Source organism: Python bivittatus, unplaced genomic scaffold (assembly GCF_059951505.1).
Source record: "Python bivittatus isolate LINGU-HERP-01145 unplaced genomic scaffold, Pbiv_v1 ctg000700_np1212, whole genome shotgun sequence".
In the NCBI taxonomy this organism is placed as follows: Eukaryota; Metazoa; Chordata; class Lepidosauria; order Squamata; family Pythonidae; genus Python; species Python bivittatus.
The window spans coordinates 34,665,273-34,678,840 of record NW_028277098.1 but is presented as its reverse complement, the minus strand read 5'-3'; the positions used below and the strand labels follow the sequence as shown (position 1 = coordinate 34,678,840).

The 13,568-nt window shown below is 37.1% G+C and overlaps 1 protein-coding gene across 3 annotated transcripts in view; it reads left to right on the top strand.

Moving 5' to 3' along the window:
* Positions 1-13,568, top strand: part of LOC103062694 (serine/threonine-protein kinase TNNI3K) — a 234,248-nt gene that overhangs the window by 88,945 nt on the left and 131,735 nt on the right. For all 3 annotated transcript variants that reach the window (XM_088154191.1, XM_088154189.1, XM_088154188.1), the window contains 5 exons: positions 4,748-4,892; positions 4,990-5,094; positions 5,959-6,053; positions 7,714-7,863; positions 9,300-9,386. In XM_088154191.1, the coding sequence (XP_088010317.1) occupies positions 4,748-4,892; positions 4,990-5,094; positions 5,959-6,053; positions 7,714-7,863; positions 9,300-9,386 (582 nt within the window). The remainder of the gene's footprint in view (positions 1-4,747; positions 4,893-4,989; positions 5,095-5,958; positions 6,054-7,713; positions 7,864-9,299; positions 9,387-13,568) is intronic.

The following is a 13,568-nucleotide window of genomic DNA, read 5'->3' as shown; positions in this document are numbered from 1 at the left end:
CTCTAAGGCCCTTACTTAAGAAACAGGGGAAGAAAAAGAAACATTGTTGAACAAGAAGGTGGGTCCCTAAAGAACAGAGGAGATATGCCTCTTCTGGCAAGAAGACAAAGAGAAAAGTCACTCTGCAGTGTGGAACATGTCTTGGACTCAGTGACCTAAATGGCCTCTTCCAGTTGCATGAAGCTCTAACATACCACTTGTGATCTTTTCACCAAAACCCCAGGTTGGTAAAAAAAGTTACATGTGCAGTGAGAAATCCAAAATCATACAGCGGGAGTGGATAATACTATTGATAGGAATCCTCTCTCTCCTTGGGTGATAGGTTTTGTTCACCTTTCTTGCTTCAGTCTTGTAACTATAGACTTCAGTTGACTCCTACACACACAATCACTAAGTGTAGCCAAGCACAAAGGAAGTCCTGAAACTGCTAGCCATTGTACAGTGACAAGGTAGTTTGTTGCTGAATATTTTCAATACTTAATCAATCTAAGTAGCATGCTGGTTATGCATCTCTTAATTACCTCTTTCAAATATAGTGATGACACAAAGTGACAATCGACAGAATTTTAGCCAGAGATGTTCACAGCTTCCTGTCACAGTCTGAAATTAGGTAATATACTGTAAGTCTAGGACTGCTAGAGCTGCATTGAAAAATTCAGACCAACACTAGACACCAGCAAAGAGTTAAGAGTGTTCTGTATCTCTTTTCTAGTGGTTATCAAGAGTTTTGTAGCCCAGATCTCATAGCCCTAGTAAATCATTGCTATATTTTTCACCAAATCTTTTTCTACAAATGGGCTCCTCTCCAGGCTTTAATACATCCCTTTATTTTCCCATAGCTGTATAAGGCCTGGCCTATATTTTTGCATTTTCACATTCATATTATGGACCTCAGTTACTTCCAGCAACCAGATAGCATGCAAGGTGAGAATATGATATGCATCATGTCTCATATCCCTTGCTTGCTTTCTTCCTGATGACATTTGCACTAGGCATTTTATCTAGAATATTCTGTTAAAATAGGGATCTGTTATGAGTTACATATTTTTCTTCATCTGCTCCATTTTTTCATATAAGCGAATATGTCAGAGATGGAAGGTTTTCAAAACTGCACCTGGGATTTTGACTGCCAGCTGAACTACGGCAAGAATCCAGCAAAGGACCATGGGCGAAACTCCAAATCCTTTGATGTACACTTATTGCCAGATGAACAGCACAGATGTTTTTTTATGGTGATTGCTGCTTTCTTACCACTTCTTTTTAAACCTTATTATTTGAACTGAATATTTTGTATGGATCGTCATTTTTAAGAAATATTTTAACTAAATTCAGTTTTATTATTCTTGTTCCTTTCACATTCTGTACTTGTGTTATCTAAGAGAACTGTTTTTATGAGAATTATTTCAATGTTCTTATTTAAAATGCTTTCTAAAACATTTTTAAAATTTATTCTACTATATAAGTAAAGGAGTATGTGAAGAAACTATTGTGTAATTTTATGAACTCTTAGTACTGCTAATAAGTAATGCATCCATTTTATTTTTGGCAAGATTACTGGATTCCATGCCAATATATTTTCCATACCAATGTAATACAAAAAAACAAAAGCAGCTCTTTTTCCAAACTGTGTTTGGATTCATTGTTACAATTCTGAAAAAGTCCAGCCTACTTAATTACAAGCTTTTGAAATCTGATAAACTTTCACTGAACTGACTTCAATGTCCAAAAAAAATTGGAGTGGGGGAGAGATGCAAGATATTGATTGGAAATGAAATGTGTGTTTTAAGCAGTACTGTTTAGCAGAAATAATGTCTTTCAGAAGCATTCCTGACCTCTGTACATCAATTTCAAGTGGGTTATTGCATTTATGAGAAATGAAAAACTCATCACTGCAAGCCAGGAATTGGAGAATTTCTGTCAAAAAATAAAAAGCATGCTGTTTCCTGGATATTCTTTATAAATACTTCACTAGATCAAATTCCCCTAGGAGATTAATCCAGTGTTTCTTATGAAGTATACCAATGATAGCTCTTGATGGAAATTGTGAAATTCTACTTGGATGTCAGCTGGAACAAACTTTGAATTTAGAAATTCCAGAGGCATCTGGAGTGATGGAAATTTCTGAGATTCTCCCATTTTTACTCTCCTGATTCCATCTCATTACTTTTCTAGGGAATAGAGTAGGCAAAGTAACTACTGAAGCCAGTTTTAAAATGCAGCAGTTTAACACATAAGTAAACAGGAACAGCAGTGCTGTTTCTGAGGTCATACAAGCTCAGAGTAAAGATAGTGTCCTGGTTCTAAAAAGTGCTGAAAACATACAAGAACTCAGTAAACAGAGTTCAAATCTGCATGGAAGACAGATAAAAGAAATATGTATGTATGCCAAAATCAGTATTATTAGGAAGGCTATTTTGTTTGGTATTATAGATCAAAAAGGATAGAAAAGAATTCTCCCTTTGGTAGGCAAAGGCCAAATAAATACACTTATTTTGCACTTATAATGTGTGTGGTGGGGGAAGAGTAAATGATGAATACCATCAGCTTCAGATTAATCATGAATGTCAATGTCAATTAATCAATGTCATTTATATGCAAATAATCAGCCTAGAAAAAGATTTATTTTCAATTTCTCTACAGAACATTTTTAGAAGTAACTTTATTTCAGCTCTTATTCCTATATACTTATGTCCATACACGTGTTTACATTTACCTTCCCTGATTTGAATAAGTCTTTGACATAGGTCTCAATTATTGCTGATACTCAGTATGAGCATTAATGTATTTTAAATAAAGTATGAATTCTCCAGGCCACAGAACATTGTTTCCTTACACTGAATAGCTTTGGTTTCTCATTCATTTTGTAATAACCTGGGTGCTTGTTTCCTTTAACACCTGCCTTTTGGATCATAATTTCGCTCTGCATAGTTAATATGTAAGGTAGCAGGATTCCTGTGAAAAGGTCATTAACTCAGTAATGCTTTTTTATTTTCATTGACTGAAAACCCCACAATAATACTCAGCAAATATAACTGCAGCAAGAGTTGATTACAGTACAGACTACGCAATTACATGAAAAAAGCATAAAAGATCAGCTGTGGGGTGCAAAACTCTTGTCAGCCACTCATAGTATTTGAGAAACAGTGTGTTATAACAGTGAACAGGATAGGCAGGGTGTCTGCAGTGTACAGTAAAAAAAAAAATCAAGATGGTGCCCACAACATTGTGATTGAAGTTCTACCTGTTTTTAATGCTTACATACATGCAACACACAAAAATACATGTGGATCGTTGATCACACCATTGTGTCTGCCATCTTGACTTTTGTGACCACACCCTATGGACACTTCCGTGTTGGGCTTGCAGCTAAGCTAGATCTTATAACTGGGTCCCCAATCTATGATTTTTATTTTGTTTTATAACAGATTAAGCAGTGAATACTCCTTTACCAATGTAGATGAGAGAGCAAGGTGCTGTTTGGAAGAATTTAATCTCTTTCCCCACTGTCCATGCAGGTCAGAATCATCATCCCCATATGGAGAACAATAAACAGGATCAGTTGCAGGACAAGTTGGAAGAGACTATTCTCCTTAAGGACTAGTGTAGGATAACTTTTGTTGGTTTTTATTTTCTTTCATTTAATGTATTAGATTTGGCCACCCACTCCAGAAGACTCTGGGTGGCTTACAAAAAAAAAAAAAAAAATGCAAAACCCACATAAACAGGCAGCCTGGACTAAAACAGCTACAACCATAAACAGTACAAAAATACAACAGGGGCCCCACCAATACGTAACAATCACAGTTAAGCCTAGGCCTGGGAACAGAGCATTGCTTCTCTTCTACTTTATATTTCAGAATTACTCAAGAATTAATGGACATAAACCAGGGGTATGAGCTCAGTTAGAAACTGCCACAGAGCCCTTTACATCCCATGAAATATCACTATGGACTAGTGTTTCTCAACCTTGGGAGCTTGAGGATGTGTGGATTTCAATGCCCACTTCTTCTGGGAATTGAAGTCCACACATCTTCAAGCTGAGAAGGTTGAGAAACACTGCTATGGACATTCAGTGAGGATAAATTATTCCTACTAATAGGAAACAAACTGGAAAAATAGAAAGGGGGTGCAGTCCGCTGAAGTTCCAAACAACTTCATTAAGTTCAAGTTCAGATGGATGAATCTCTGAAAGACAGCTTCAGATTTCTGTTTGGTGCCTCAGTTGCAGCTCAGTTGGGTTGAAGATTTTCTTCTGGATCAGCAGCCAGAGAGAGGACTTCCTATCATGGCTTTGGGTCAGATAATATTTCCTTTTTAGCCAAAAAGGGAACTCTCTCCCCATAATAAATTAGTTTTGCTTAATGTTTTCTAAATCAAATGTCTTGATTTAAAACTCCTTCATTCAAATGCACAGATTGCTCATGATTTTGATTTGGACAAGTATGTGTTTGCTTTCCCTTGGAGCTTGTGGTTAGTTTACTGGTCTGGGACAGTGTAAAAAACTATGCTCTTTTATTTTCTGATCTTTGGGTAAGCTTTCATCTGGATTGACCAAAAATCTCTGAGGAAACAGTGGATGTATGTTCCTGTCTTATGAGATCAAATTGTGTAGAAGGCCACTTGAGTTCATCAGATTCTCTGCATTTCTGATGAGGATTTCATAATCTATACCTCACATCCATGATCCATGAGAAAGCTTGATTTAATTATAGCTACTTATTTTTTTCCTTCCTTGATTTAATGGCAGTGAATGCTCAGGACAACGAAGATCATGTTCCTCTCCACTTCTGCTCTCGATTTGGACATCATGAAATTGTCAGATTCTTGCTCCAAAGTAATTTTGAAGTCCAGTCCCATGTGGTTAACATTTATGGAGACACACCACTACACTTGTGAGTAACAAGCAATCCAGGGCCTTTTTTTCCTTCAGCCTGCACTGATTTCCAGTTTTCCTTACTAAAAGCAGTGTGTTGATATTTTTCTCCCCAGGGCTTGCTACAATGGAAAATTTGAAGTTGTAAAGGAGTTAATTCAGCTTTCGGGAACAGAAAGTCTCACTAAGGAAAATATATTTAGTGAAACTGCCTTTCATAGGTACTCTGTTTTATGTTTGAGTTTTCCCTTACCCCAAGTCAAAAAAGTTACTGGATTATTCTGTCATTGACAGGCTTTACTTGTTACTGGAAACGTTACTGGAAAAGCCTGGTGACCCTAATTTTATCTCCTTTTCCTGTGATGCTCACCTTGTCATTCCCAGGCCTTGATTTATGCACTTATATTACTGTTTTCCATGCTACAAACCATTCTGCAGCTACAAAATACATCTGATGAGTCTCAGGACAAGGCAAATTTGTACTAAGTATCATTAGTGAGGAAAACATCTCGATGGCCAGAGCTATAAAGCAAAGAAATGATACAAATACAACACCCAAAACTTAAAGATAAAACCGGAAGTAATTTGTGCAAAGCAAGTAACATGTTTCCTCCTACCTGCTAAAAACTTTAACTTGAGCAACAGGACTTCACTGCATTAGAATTGCATCAACAGTATATGCAGAAGTTCTGAATGTATTTGTATTTTTAAAAACCTTATATCCTTACCCTTTTTTTTTTTTTTTAGAGCTCACTGGCTTATATTGAAACATAATTGCAACATAAATAATAAAATCTGGGTAAAACTGTAAAAATCAGAAGGTAGTTCTTTCTTCAAAGAGGTGCTTTCTTTCATTCATATATGCAGTGTTTTCACATATATGGCTCAGCAGAGGCATTTGGAAGTAAGGGTGGACTTGCTTAATGTAAATGTTGTGAATCACCATATAGGAAGAGGCATACACACACACACACAAGATTTCTCTATACATCTAAATCTTAGGTAGTTATTTCTTATACTTTATTGACTAAGTATTTTCAATAACTGATTTATTTTTGTTTTCAAAAAACTCCTAATTCTTTCAGTGCATGTACCTATGGCAAGAACATAGAACTGGTGAAATTTCTTCTTGATCAGAATATAATGAGTCTCAATCATCAGGGTAGAGATGGACATACAGGTAGGTTGCTAAGGATCAGACTGTGTTGTGTTTGTGCAAGGACTAGGGAGAGAAAAATGGGTAACAAGGATTAGTAGATTTCTCTCCCATGTTATTTAACCAACATATGAAATCACTAGAAAAACTCGTGGAGGGGGGAAAAGCTAATTTTCTCCATTATATTGATGGATTTCTTTCCTGTGAGCTCAGGGATGAACACTGCGAAAGCCCACTCTGCAACTGAGCTGTAAGAGATAAGGCAAAGGAAAGCAAGCTGCAGCTGAATATGAACAAGACAAAATTGTTTCCGCTTCTAGGCTGAATTGCAGGATTTGGCAGATTTTGTCACAGTTGCCCTTAGGTATCAAGTTCATAGCTTGGATTTGGTATTGGTGCTAAAGAGCCAAACATTAAATGAGTGGCAAGGAGGAATTTCTTATCAGCCTTGCCTCCAGTCCATTCCCCTGCCCAAGCTTCAGAATGCCAACCGCTTCACCTGCATTAGATTAAAAGAACAGCCAAAGCTGGGTATCATCTGCATGTTGATGGCACCTCAGCCCACATCTCAGTTGACCTCTTCCAACAGTTTCATGAATACGTTAAAAAGCATATGGGATAAAATGGAACCCTGATGGATTCTATAACCCAGCCACCATGAGGCAGAACAGTAATCCCCCAGCACAACGTTGTTGAAATGGCAATCCAAGTAGGAGCACAATCACCTAAGCACAATTCTAAGATGATCTGAAATGGTGGTGGCTGGTGCTTTCAGGAAGTGCTGCATTATCTCTGTGTAAAGATCATCAGTGGGCCTCCTGTTGCTGGTTCTGCCACAGATACTTTTGATATCAGTAGTTAACTCTATTTGTCTGTGTATGTGTGTATGTGATAGCCTTAGTGAACACAGTGAAATTGGAGATGAGACTTGCAGTTTACTTCCTTATTCCAATTTACAAGTGGGCTTAAAATATATCTTATTACTAAAAAACTTTTGAATATTCCAATGTTGCATACTTTTTAATGTTTTTAATGGTTAAACTGATTTTTATTCTGGATAAACATGTGTTAGACACCTAGCACAGCTGAGAGCAAGGTAATCTACAGTGAGGCTCTAAAAAGTAAAGATTGTGGTGCAGCCTAGCAATCAAAGCCCTGTTCTTTGTCTTCCATGTGTCACGATGCATGTAAAAAGAGATGGGGCTTCAATCATGCAGTTGTGTCCACCATCCTGACTTTTTTGCCCACACTCCACAGATGCCCCTGACTGGATGTATATACCACATGCATTTTTAATTTTTTATAAATAGAGAAAATATCAGAAATATGCAGGATATGAAGTATATTCAAGTTGAGGAAGTATGAATTCCTCAATTTGAGGAATTTTTTAATATGTTCATATTAAAGTGGAGTTAAACAACTCTCTCTCCATCGTGGAGTAACCCTACCTTCTCCAGGGCAGTAGTGTAGGCTGGGAAGTTAAAAAGACATTTTGGTAGAAGGAAATGTCAAGAAAACTGCAGAGACCTATCCATACAATCAACAGGAATCAAGCTCACCCAAAACAAGTCTCCCCTTCTTTCTTAAGCCCTTTAAATCCATTTTATTATTCCATAGCCCTTTATACTGTTATGAAAATCTTGCTTATAACAATGCTTGTTTCCTCCTCCTCCTCCTCTTCCAGGGTTACATTCTGCTTGCTACCACGGCCATATCCGTCTTGTCCAATTTCTACTGGACAATGGAGCCGATATGAATCTAGTAGCCTCTGACTCCAGCAGGTCCAGTGGTGAGAAAGATGAACAAACCTGTTTGATGTGGGCCTATGAAAAAGGTAATATTATTTGGGTACTCCGCTTTATGTATTAAAAAGAAAGCTTTACAAATCAGAAGAGCAGAACAACTTACAGTCTACTGAAAATGGCTGTCCATATGCATCTGCTCCTGACACTAAGAGAATGCAGAAGACCAAGTATTGGATTTATGCTCTCAGAAATGCTAACACGGTAGCCAAAGCTTGAATTCCACACCAATTCAATCTTGACCTTTCTCAACACCTATAAAATAAAAATCCAAAAATCCATAATTGCATCCCTGAGTTCAGAAAAGGCAATATCTGTCTGTAAAGTATAGACAAGGCTTTTTAAAAGTCTTTTTTTCTCTGTTATCACTGAACAAGGTATCACAGACAGCATTACAATGCGGTTATCCATGGAGTTCATTACGAAGTCAAGGACTACTATTGATTTTATGTGGAAGGAAACTTCGGTTCTCCTGCAAAGGGCAGGAGCAGAAACCTCCTTTAAAGACAGATAGCTATCCTTGATTTCCTGCAAAAATGCTGCAAAAAAGCTGCCTATTACATATTTTGCAGGTCTGGCCTGGTAACACCTCAGCTCTACTTCTCTTTGTCCTCCAAACTTAGCTAGAAAATAGTTGAATTCTGGAAGCTATTTCCTTTATGCCTATCCGTTCCTGAGCCAAAATATATTTTGACATTAAAATGTGCCCAAATTCACATAAGCTTCTGTTCATTCTGAAGTCAACAGCCATTCTTGACAGTGAAATTTTTAGAGGATATAAATTCCAGATTGTAATCTCATGTCATTTGGAGTAAATTCCAGGATACTTATGAGTGTATTTCAACCCAGAATTATTTAGCTGAATAAATATACTGGTACATTAGAAATAGCCTCTTTTTTTATGAACTGCCAATTGCTTTATCAGTTGACTGATTTATTACATTTACATATTCTCTGAGCAGCATTCAGCCAAGTTAAACAAAAGTAAAATATTTAAAACATTCAAAATATTGTATTTTTTTAAAAAAAGAAAATATTGTTTTTAAAAATTCTCCTAATCAAAACATCCTAAAAGAATTACCAACTCAGATTAAAACCAAGAGCATTATTTATTCATGTTTATTATTTAAAAACAGAGCAAATGATGCCTTACATTATGAGAAGAGATTAAACCTGGCTTTGAACAAGGGCACAAGTGTGTGTGTATGTGTGTGTGTGTGTGTGTGTGTTTCCTCCCAGAGTTTCTCCCAGTGTGACTGTGATGAGGTATATTATTGCCATATAATGTATCCAAGAATGCAAGAAGTTTCGTGGTACCTTTAAATTCTAAGATAACATTTTATTCAACAGCAATGCTGTTTGATATTTCATGATGTACTTTTGAAACAGCCATCCCTTCTCAGATTCTTTGTTGGCAATGTGGTACTTCTGTTCTTGTTTGCTTATAATGACAATTGCTATTTTTCAGGACACGATGCTATTGTCACCCTTTTGAAACATTACAAAAGACCCCAGGATGAATCCCCTTGTAATGAATACTCTCTACCTGGAGGAGGTGTGGTGTCATTAAACTATTCACTTTGTGTGGCTAAAAATAACCTAATAGATACTTTGTTCGGAAGAACTAGATAGCTGTGAGGCCAGTCAACGTAAACAGCCCTGAAACCGTGCAGCAAGAGTTAATAGCATAAGCAGAGATAATTGCTGACTGCAGAACCTAATCAGTTTCTTAAGGGCCAGATGGAATAATAAGGTAGGAGAGAAGGATGAGATCAGCCCCTTAGCAAGAGACTATTATAATGCACCTGGAGAACAAGCAGGACACTGAGAAAGGAAAGGCTAGAGAAATATTAGATTATGGTAAAGGAGAAGAGGAAAAACAGGGGCTTCACCGATGGCTGTAGGCTGAGAGGATAAGAGGCTCAGGAAATGAGAACCTAAGTGAATAAGAACAGGATTGCCAACAGTTTATAAGGTAAGGAAATTCCAGGAAGAGCTAAGAAAATGGAAGCTATAGAGAATGCAGAAAATCAGTCAGGTAACACTATGTAAGATATGGCTTCCCTCCTACAATGTCTACATAGAAAATGAGTAATTATAGACTTAGGAGTCTATTCACTCTTTCAGTAAGCAAGGAAAGATGAGGATGCTCTGATCTCATTATGCCTTTATAGTAATTGTCGGTAAATGGTCAATTATACGTAGCAGAGGTCAGTCATTGATCTAGTAGGTCCCACCATGTCCCACTAACAAGAGATTATATCTCATAGTCTATTTAAAACAGACAACAAACCTGAATCAAGTTTTAATTTTGAGAAAACAATTTTACCATTCCATATTACATGTATGCTTAGGGGACAGAGGGAGAATCCATTTTGTGACTTTTTCTGTTATTTTCCTTTGATGCATTTCAAAGGATATTGCATGTTATGACTGCTGGCTTCAGCCTATTCTTTGAAGTTAGTTTTACAGCAACCAATGATAAATGTACCATAAATAAGAGTGATTTGATTGATTATGTGCCATCAAGTCATTTTCAACTCCTAGTGACCACATAGATAGATTTTCTCCATGACGATCTATCCTTAACCTGTTCTTTCAAGTCTCCCAATGGTGCACTCACTGCCACCGTTACTGAGTCCATCCACCTTGCTGCTGGTTGTCCTCTTCTTCCCTTTCCTTTCCCAGCATTAGAGCCTTTTCCAGAGAACTGGGTCTTTGCATGTGTCCAAAGTATGATAATTGGAGCCTGGTCATTTGTGCCTTGAGTGAGAACTCTGACTTGATTTGTTCAATGATCCACTAGTTTGTTTTCTTGACTGTTCATGGTATTCTCAGGAGTCTTCTCCAACACCAAAGTTCAAAGGCATCAATACTCGTTTTATCCTGCTTCTTTAAAGTCCAACTTTCACTTCCATAGAGTATCACAGGGAATACCATGGCTTGCATAATCTTTGTAGGTATAGACACATCATTTGAATATATTTTCCAAGGTCTTCATGACTGTTCTATCAAGTGCTAGTCTATGGTGTATTTCTTGACTGCTTGTTCTATTACTGTTGATGGTTGATCCTAAAAGGCAGAAGCTATCTACCACTTTGATATCTTCATTGTCAATTCTAAGGCTGGTTATTCTACCTGTTGTACCTCATTAGTTTGGTCTTCTTTATATTTAATTTTAGTCCCATTTTTTCACTATGCTATTTGACTTTTAGTACTAGGGCTTGCAGATCCTTTGCATTTTCGGCTGTCAGAGTAGTGTCATCAGCATAATGCAGGTTATTGATGTTTCTTCCTCCAGTTTTAAAACCATGCTCATCTTCTTCCAATCCAGCTTCCCTTAATATATATTCAGCATGTAGGTTTGAATAAATAAGGGGGGAGTATGCAGCTTTGTCACGCTCCTTTGCCAACCTGGAGCCAGTCTCTTTCACCATGTTTTGTCCATATTGTGGCTTCCTGACTTCTATATAAGTTTCTCATGAGGACAATGAGATGTTCTGGGATTCCCATTTTTTCTGAGCTGATCAGCGCAATCAAAGGCTTTTCTATAACTGATGAAGCACATACTGTTATTCTTTGGCTTTCTCAATTATCAGCAATAGTGCCTTATGGTCCTCAGCCTTTTCTAAAGCCATCTTGAACATCTGGCATCTCTTTTTCCATGTATGGCTCTAATCTGCATTGGATGATCCTAAGCATTTGCTGACATGTGAAATTAAGGTTATTGCACAATGGTTTGCACCCTCCTTTTTTTGGTATTAGAATGTAGATTGACCTCTTCCAATTGGTTGGCCACTGTGTTGTTCTCCAGTTCTGATGGCATAGCTTGGTTAGAAATTTGACTGATTCTTCTTCTATAGTTGTCTGCCATATTCCAGTGGGTATTCCATCAGTTCCTGTAGCCTTCCAACTTGGTAGTGACCAGATTGCTGATCTAACTTCATCTTCTAGTAGTAGAGGTTCTTGTAAGTAAGGAATATTTTGGATGTTGACATCTCAACTGTATAGTGTTTCAGTATATTCCTTCCATCTTCCTTTGATCTCCTTTGAATGGATTACTATCTGCCCATTGGTATCCTTTAGCATACCAGTTTGAGGTTGGAACCTCCTTCTGAGTTTAGATGTTATTGTAATATTGCTTCTTGTCTCTTCTAACAGCTCTCTGAAACTCTTTGTTAAGTTCTTTTCTGAGATTTTTGTCTTTCTCGGCTTTGGCTTCTCTTCTCTTCTTGGCAATTTCCACAGTTTGTTCTGACGCCCAGTTTGCTTTCTTCTCTTTCTTCATTTTTGGTGGTCTCTTTTCACATTCATCCTTAACTATTTCTAATTCCATAATTCATATGGTTCTCTATCAATGAAGTTCAGGACTTCAAAGCAATTCCTGATGTTCTCCTTGAAACTGATGGGTATATGTTCAAGATCATATCGTGAAACTGGCTTTCTTTTTCTTCTTTAGCTTAACTTGAAGCTTGCATGTGAGCAGTTCATGGTCTGTTCCGCAGTCAGCACCTGGCCATGTCTTTGATGCTATAATTGAACTCCTCTACCTCCTTTTAGAAATAATATAGTCAGTTTGATTTCTACATATTCCATGTGGTGATGTCCATGTATAGAGACATCATTTTGGTTGTTTTGAGGCAGTGTTAGCTATGAAGAAATCATTGGAGTGGCAGAAATTGATAAGTCAACCCCTGTTTCATTTCAGTTTCCTAAGCCATACAATCCAACTACATTTTCCTCTTTCAAGTTTCCAACTTTGACATTCCAATCTCTAATCACAAGCAGCACATTATTAGGATTCAGTTATAAATACAGACATCTTTTCTTTAGTTTCAAATATCTACTTTCTGAATAATTTTTATTATTCCTTTCTAACCAATTCCTTAAGAAGTCAGATTTCTTCAGACATGGTATGAAGAAATTTGTTGGTTTAAGCTATGTGAGAGGCTCATAAAAATTCAGCACAAAATATCAGCTAGGAAACCCTTTCTTAAAGCAAATTAATTTCTGTTGTACCAAGCCCAAATGATAAACTTTGCTAAGAAAATGGCTAATGCAATAACAATACTGAATCCAGTCTTAATTCTAAAATAATCAGTGGATTGTTTTAAAATTGATTTTAACAGAGCCAAGTGTAGTATAGGGGAAATTAGCTAGTGAATGTCCTTCACAGATTCTGCATGTCTCCGGTAGGTAATCATGTCTTGTAAATAATGATTGTAAGCAAGAAGCATGGTTTATAAAACCCTTCTTTGAGTTTATGGGTCATGAGACTCATCCAGTTGCTCCATAGTGGAGGTACCTGGTCTGAGAGCAGCCTTCATTACAAGGTAATGTCAGGTCCTTCCTTGCAGATCAATTAATGAAATAACATCCAGTAAAACTGCTACTTTTCCTCTCATTTAAGAGTGGTTATAATGTCAAAATCTCTCAAACTAGGGTGATGAGATCTTCTTGTGCAGCACAAAGTATTCTAATCTCTCCTCTCTGAAAGCACTCCAAGTGAGGAAGCTGTTCAGGGCACATTCTATGCAAGTAATACCTTTCTCCCATTGACGCTGTCTAGAGGGTTCCCTTTCTCTGATGTAATACATTGAATAATTCAGGGAAATAGATTGGAATGCCTTTCCTCTTCAAACTATACATGATTATTTCTTAGGATCATCTGTACTTCAGATTATGATTAATAAAAACTTACAGTCCCATCAACTTTTTTCAGTACCTGCTGTTTGCT